This window comes from Mustela nigripes, chromosome 2, assembly GCF_022355385.1.
Source record: "Mustela nigripes isolate SB6536 chromosome 2, MUSNIG.SB6536, whole genome shotgun sequence".
Classification (NCBI taxonomy): Eukaryota; Metazoa; Chordata; class Mammalia; order Carnivora; family Mustelidae; genus Mustela; species Mustela nigripes.
In genome coordinates, this window is record NC_081558.1 from 14,821,659 (window position 1) to 14,828,749 (window position 7,091).

At 55.7% G+C, this 7,091-nt stretch overlaps 1 protein-coding gene across 1 annotated transcript; it reads right to left on the reverse strand.

Annotated features, from left to right (window-relative positions):
• Positions 1 to 170: 170 nt before the first annotated feature.
• Positions 171 to 6,802, reverse strand: TM6SF2 (transmembrane 6 superfamily member 2). The gene is made up of 10 exons (XM_059387801.1): positions 6,603 to 6,802; positions 4,871 to 4,974; positions 4,352 to 4,449; positions 4,181 to 4,284; positions 3,685 to 3,767; positions 3,166 to 3,290; positions 2,867 to 2,968; positions 2,463 to 2,555; positions 1,649 to 1,768; positions 171 to 928 (listed from the first exon to the last, which is right to left on the reverse strand). Exons 1-10 carry the CDS (start codon positions 6,695 to 6,697, stop codon positions 722 to 724), a joined length of 1,131 nt encoding a protein of 376 aa, XP_059243784.1. The 5' UTR covers positions 6,698 to 6,802; the 3' UTR covers positions 171 to 721.
• Between the last annotated feature and the right edge of the window lie 289 nt (positions 6,803 to 7,091).

Consider the following 7,091-nt stretch of genomic DNA (forward strand, 5'->3'; position numbering starts at 1 on the left):
GAAGTCCTTGAGCTCAGAGGCATCTAGGAGCCATGACCTCCAACAAGGACCTTGACTGCCTACAGGCTCAGTCTCCCCATCTGGAATATAGGGTGAGATCCAGCATGTAGCACTTGAGTTTGGCCCTTGGTGATGGTATGTGGTAGGTGCTTAATAACTGTGCCATGCCATCATTTATTATAATTTATTGTCAGAGCTTGGATTTTGGATGTTTCTCTCCTGATTGTGACATCAGACAGGTCTTTGGACCTCTCTGAGCCTCCGTTTTTCCCATCTGGAAGATGGAGCTGAACACACCAAACAGAGGCAGACTTCTGCTAGCCAGTACCTCCAGCTCCGATGGTCATGCTGGCAGTGATGGTAGGCCTCTAGAGAAGCAATCCCTCACCTCTGAATCCTGAAACACTTAAGCAGCAGCAATACTGAGGCTTTAAAAGTTTTGTGGGGTTTTTTGTTTTGTTTTGTTTTGTTTTGTTTTTTACTGAAAGGATCCATGTGAGTATGATAGGTAAACTCTGGTGTAGAGCAGTCTGTGTGGGATTGGAATACTGTGACAGCTGAGAGTCCCTGGGTGTCCCACCCTGTGCGCTGGGCTTATACCACCATAGCCAGGACCGAAGACACCTGAAGATATATTTCCTGACTCTAAGAGACCCAGCCCACCCTTCCCGGGGCAGGGCTCTTTGGGCATGAAAACAGAGTCATAGGGAGTCCCCAGCTCTCAGTCCTCCTTCTTGTGGTGGGCCAGGGGACCAGGGGGCGGGTGCAGGAAGAAGGCAGGCCGCCACAGGCAGCGGAAGGCCAGCAGCTGGGGACCCAGCGCATATAGCAGGTTGCTCCCGAAGAAGCAGGCCCAGGCGTCATCAGGCACGCGGTAGGTGAAGGGTGTGCGCACGTGCATCGAGGCCCCCATGTGCGAGAACTGTGCCTAGTGGCCACACAAGGAGGTATAGGTCAGGGGTCAGGAAAGAACAAGGCCCAGCATCCCTAATATCCCACCCTACGGAGCCCAGAGGGTCCCTGTCCCTTTCACTGGCTGCTGACCTGTCTCCCCTCTCTAGTCCATCTGTCTGCCTCTAAATAACACTGTCACCACATTTCCTGTGCACTTGTCCGTGAGCCTCTTCCCAGCTGTGTAACCGGAACTGTCTTCACTCTTTCTGTGAGGCCCGCCCTGTTTCCCTTCTCCTTGATGTGGGTCCAGCTTCTCCTCCTGCTCTTCCCTACCCTAGGTAGCCTCTTGTGCCTCTGACTCTCTCTCGGCGTTGTGGCTGTGCTAAACCACCATTCCCCTCTGTGTCTTTATGCTGTTCCCATTCCTGCAATGCTCTTCCTTACCTAGAGAACTCATACCCATACATCAAAGCCCAGCTCCTAGGCTCACTCTCCTAGGCAATCTTCCCCTTCTGCAATTGCTCTCAGCCCCTAGTCTTGACTCTCCCCAGTTCTGACCTCACAGGGTCGGGAGTGTTAGTGTTAGGTCCTTTCTCCCCAAGACGAGGGAATCCTAAGGTATGAAGTTGTGACTGGGGCCTCTTAGAGGCTCAGCAACCCCCCTGCCCAGGGAGAGCATGAAAGGAAACTGATGGGGAGGCAGGAACTTTCTTCCTTACAGACTCCACCCCTCTGCCCCCACACCCCACCACACCTGGCCAACAGCTCCAGCAAACACCAAGGCCCAGTCAGGCAGCCAAGAGCAGCCAGGGAAGATGAGGCCATAGACAGCCAGGCCATAGAAGGGCAGCACGTAGAACATGTACACCAGCATCTGTGGGGGACACAACCCATAGGATGAGCAGTAGCTGCCTCCCTGAGCCCCCTGAGGCAGAGGCCCCCAGGGAGGATCCGGCCAACCTCAGACCCTGCCCAGGATTGGGTGAGGGGGCTCTCTGAATATCACAACCCTGTGCACACTGCTCCTCAATTTCCCTCGACCCACCCCCACCCCTGGTCACATGCACACACACACACTGAGCTCACCCATGTTACTCCAGAAGTGGCATATGACCTGGGCCTGGCCAACTGGACCACTCCAGGCCCGCCGGCCATAATGACCAGCGACAGGATGCACCTGTTATTCAGTGATGATGGCACGCGGGCCAATCAGAGCCTGTCTGAGATTTGTGCTTAAGCTCTGGAGAAATAATCGCTCACATTCCTCTGGGGTGGCTAAGTAGGGCAGATGGAGGCCTGCTGCTGCCCAAGGCTGTCTCTGCAATCCCACAAAGTGACTACCTGGAAGTGGAGTCCATGCAAAGAAAACAGAGCCCTGAGACAGAGTTATCCTCGACACCTAGATCCAGCCATACTTGAAGACCATATCTGTCTTCACTGGAAGACAGACATTTTTGGGAGGACAACAGATTGACTTTTGTGTTTCTGGTACCTGCTTCTAAGAGGGCTTGCTAGGCCTCTACCCCTTGCAGAACCATATGGTCCTCGTTTCCCATCTGTCTTCTCACCTGCACCTTTGGATAGGCCACAGGGTCCCGTAGGTATGGCTCATACTGATAGATGTACACAAAGCACGCATCTGTGGGGCAGTCAAGCACCACCTGGGGCAGACAGACAAACCAACAACCCACATCAAATATTTTTCCCACAAGAAACCTTCTCTACCCTCCCAGGTGGGTCCCCTATCCCTTGCTCTGGCTTCCCCTAGCCTTGGTTCTTTCACTTTGGCTAGGAAGGTTACAGGGAATGGGGTTTTGTCATGGACAGACATGGATCAGACTTGATGAAGAACCTCCCGGATGATCAGACAGGCGAGCAGTGGTCTTTTCGCTTTGGTTAAAGGAAGATGATTGGTGGGGACAGGAAAGGGAGCTGGGGCAGAAGAAAAGTAGGCTGACCACTGCAGACTCACCAGGCCCCGAAAGAGGGTGAAGAACCCGGCGAGGGTGAGGTATATGACAAGGGCCAAGTCTACTGGACGTCGCAGGATACCCTTGCTTTGTTCCTCCTGTACCTGCCCCATGGGAGAGAGATAGCGTGAGAAGTCTGGTATCCAACAGGCACTTGATAAAGGCTCATCCCTTCTTTCCTAATGGCCAAGGAGATCCTTCCAAAGAGTTAATGTTTTTGACCAGAAGCAATTCTAATGGGGGTCAGAGGGAGCATTCAGGCACGTTGGCACAACAAACTGTCTGGGGGCAAGGCACTTACCACATTGGGGGCATAGCAGGTTGGTGCCCGGGCCTGGTTGAAGACCCTCACACCAGCCCAGCATGGGACTAGCACATAGGGGATGGCAAGGAAGAAGGCAGGTCTGATCTCCGAGCTGTATTTACCTGTCATGGTAGGAGAGAGGGGGTGTCCCTCAGGGAGGATCCCCCAGGCCTGGCCAGACCCATAGGTGAGTCACACCAGAATCCCTGGGTTGGAAGCAGTAATTCATGAATGCAGTCCTTTTCAAGCTCCAACACCTCTGGCTCCCCAGTGCTCATCAGATGGTGTCCAGACCCCTCAGCCTGGCCTGACTCAATTTATTTTCTGGATATGGCTTCTTTCTCTCAGCTGTTCTTTGCTTCTCCTGAATACATCTTGTGTACTTCTCTAGCTCAGCCATCCCCACATACTGGGCTGCCTCTCCCCTCTACTTCCCAAGACCTACCTATGAACCTTCTAGGCGCAGGACAGTAACCCAGCCTGAGGAGGCGGGATCCTTCAAAGCCAAGTCCTTACCAAGGATGTTTCCTGGGAGGAACACCAAGACGCTCATGACGAAAGATCCCAGCCAGTACAGTCCAAGGTTCCTGTATCTCTTCCTGTGGTGGAGGATGGAGGGGTGACCAACAGATGCCTGTTCCTGTCTCAGAGCCCTAGCCAGGGCCCAGGGTCCACCCTTGGCTCCCCAGCTCTGGGTACCTCCCATTTTTGTCCAGGACAGAAGGGACAACAGTGAGGTGAATGAGGGACTGAACAGATTGTCTGTCTAAGGACACACATGGTTGCTTAGGCACAGGAGTGTACAAGAGAAGAGAGCTGACTACCACTTACACCTTGGCATTCTGGAACCTTCTCCGGGTTACTCCTGGCTGGAGCCCTAGAGAGGACTCATGATTTCCCCTACAGACACTGCTGACTGCACCCAAACTTGGGACCCCACCTGAGGACTTGGATCTCCAGGGTCCAGGTGCCACACCACCCCCACCCCAAACTCTAACCCTGCCCCATGCACCTTCTGCGGATGGCACCAGCCATGGCCAAGTAGAGGAGGTAGTGAACCGTGCCATCCCAGTAGCAGATGAAGACTCCGTGTGCCGTGCGCAAATAAGGCTCTCCCTGCCAGGGCAGATCAGGGCTCAGCTGGGCCGCAGGGCAGGAGGCAACCCGGGCGACCCCTACGTACCTCTTTAGTAAAGAATTCCATGAAGCCCCCCGCGTAGCCATCTTCCTGGAGAGCAATGAGGAGATCCACCACGGAGGTGAAGGAGAAGACAGCGAACACTGCGGGGAGAGTGGGCGGAGCCTGACCCGGGTGTGGGCGGGGCCTGAGGCCCCTAGTCTGGGACCCAGAGTAGAGGCAAGGAACCACACCCAATTGCTCCCAGTTGCCGCTTCACAGGTCACATGACCCACAGCCCTGTTGAGGAGGCACAGTCCTGCCTTTGGGAGGCCTCAGGCTGAGAAGGCACTGACCCTACCCTGAGGAAATCCCAAATTGATGAGGAACAGTGGTCTCTCAGGGGCTCCCAGTCTGATGGGAAGAGACAGTCCTGCTCTCAGGAGCCCCAGGTCTGAAGGGGAAGGCCCCCTGAGGTTCCCCAACCAATGTGGTTTCTCCAGTGTATTTGAGGTTCTTCAGCCTGATGGGAGCCCTTCAAGGGGATGGAGGAGGCCCCCGCTCACCCAGTTCTGACTGACTCACCAGCATAGAGTGGGTCATAGTAGATCTCGCCGGGGGACAAACTGTAGATAGCCACAAAAAGCAGGCCCAGGATCAGGGCACTCATCAATGCCAGCCTTAGGGGGCTGTGGAGAGGGAAAACAAGTCAGAGAGGCCAAGCTCAATGCTGAGGCCCACCCACCCTGGTGAGGGCAAAAGCAGATTCCAGGATGCTTCAGATGTCGAGACTGAGGTGTCTTTCCATCCAGGAATCTCGTTCCCTGCAACTGCTCTTTTCTATCACTAGGTTGTTACCTGAGCTGTTTCTCCCTCCTGGGACCTCCCTCTAGAAGTCTCTTCCACTTGGCAAACTCCTACTCTTACTCTGTGGCCTATCTTTCATGGCTTCTCCTCCAGGAAGCCCTCCCTGACTCCTTAGAAAGAATTATTGCGCTACTTGGGCCAAGTACAGAGAGGGCATCAGTCAACTCTTTCTGACTATACAATCCATCCCGTGTTCAACTCAATTTGCTCTCAGTCATTCAACACCACCAAGCCCCTCTGTAGCCAGACCCACCTCCCAAAGCCTGCAAGGTCTCTAATGCTCAGCCCTGTACACCTCACTTTCTGAAGCTCCTGACTCCTCCCAGCTGAAGTCCAAATGCTTCTGTGAACCACACCCCACCCCTGCCCTGATCTGTTCCATCAACCAGATAAGACAGGTCAACCAGCTGCATAGATAAGAAATAGAAGTCAGGTTGGAAGCCTCCAACAACAGGTGGGCAGAGTGGGTGGGTGGGAAAGCTATCCAGGGTCCCACACTCCCCTACACGTTCTCCAGGCTCCTATCTTCTCATAGACCCCTCTGACATCTAAGATTCCCATCCTGGTCCCATCTGACCAACAATGACAATTATAGTAATCAGATAAGACCATGCAAGTCTTTGCACACAACTTATAATCCTTAACTCTACCTATGAGCCAAGATTGAGGATTCTGTTCATTATACACTGAAGAAACTCGGGCTCCCAGAAGCAACCTGACTCACCCAGGATCCATGGGGAATGGAGCCAGGTATTTGTACCCAAGGAGCCAACCCCACAGTCAAGACTCTCTCCTACCCCATGTCTTGAGTGGAGCTAGGTCTGGGAGTATGAGGGGCCTATAGATGCCCAGTACCCAGTGGCAGGATCCACAGGACTGGGGTCTAGGGTTAGGAAGCAAGGGAGGTCACAGCATGTAGGTGAAACCGAGGCTAAAGACAGGGTGGGCCAAACCTTAGCAGAATAAAGTCTCAGGCCTGAGACAGGCAATGGAGGGGCTATCTGCTAGGGGTGGTGGAACAGAACGCAAGTCCGAGTGTGCCTGTGTCAAGAGCTGGGTCATCAGGCCCTTATCTGGGTCGATACTTTGACCTTTGGTAACTTTGGAGCTGGGCACATCCCTGGGAAACTCCAGAAACCCTCCAAAACTCTGTCCTGTGTGGGGTGGGCGGGGGGCTCTCCTCAAACTTTCTCCTCAAATCCTAAACGTCCCGGGAGCGACCCCACCCCCACAACACAACCCGCTGGCCGGCAGAGAGGGGACTTCAGGTTGCATGGGGCTGGGGTAGTTCCGGCCTAGGTCCCTTCCTCCCGGCGGGAGCTGCGCAGGGGTTCCAGGCTCCGAGCAGCCAGACTTGCCGCCCGCGCTTCGTCCCTCCCAGCCACTGCCAACCCGGCCCCGCAGCCCGGCCCCCCTCCCCTGGGCTGGCCTGGCCCCTCCCCTCACGCACTGCGAGAGCGCCGAGACGTGGTTAAGCGCGTAGGACAAGGGGAGGGCGCCGAGCGACAGAGCCGCGATCTTGCCGGCCAGCGGCGGGATGTCCATAGTGGCGGCGGCCGGACCCCGGCTTGGTCGCCGCGCGGCCTCCAGGGCGCTCGACTCTTCTGCGGCAGCGCGTTTGGGTTCGGGGGTTGCCAGGGCCCCAGTCTGGGCCCGCCCCACCCCGCCCCGCCCCGCCCTGCGCAAAGGTCGCCCCCAGCTGTGCCTTGGTCCTGCAGCCTAGCCTAGCCGTGACTGTGCCCCGCGCTCCCGGGGAGCCTCCGAGGCCCGTCCCCCTGGAAGCGGTCCCTTTCCCCAGCCCTCCCTTCCCCGCGTCACCGTCACCGGACTCAGCTTGGGACTCAGCTTGGTTTCAGTGGCCTTCCCGGCCGCCCAGCCGCGGCTTCACTATTAAAGTCTAAAACTCCGTGTTGCCCGATGCTACCGCTCTTGAGGCGCG

Excerpts from the sequence above, each read along its gene's own strand:
- TM6SF2 (XM_059387801.1), bottom strand. The coding sequence starts at position 6,697 with ATGGACATCCCGCCGCTGGCCGGCAAGATCGCGGCTCTGTCGCTCGGC. Across the intron at positions 4,285-4,351 it reads TGGAATTCTTTACTAAAGAG|GGAGAGCCTTATTTGCGCAC; the intron begins GTACGTAGGGGT and ends CTGCCCTGGCAG. Across the intron at positions 3,291-3,684 it reads CCTCCCAGGAAACATCCTTG|GTAAATACAGCTCGGAGATC; the intron begins GTAAGGACTTGG and ends CTACCATGACAG.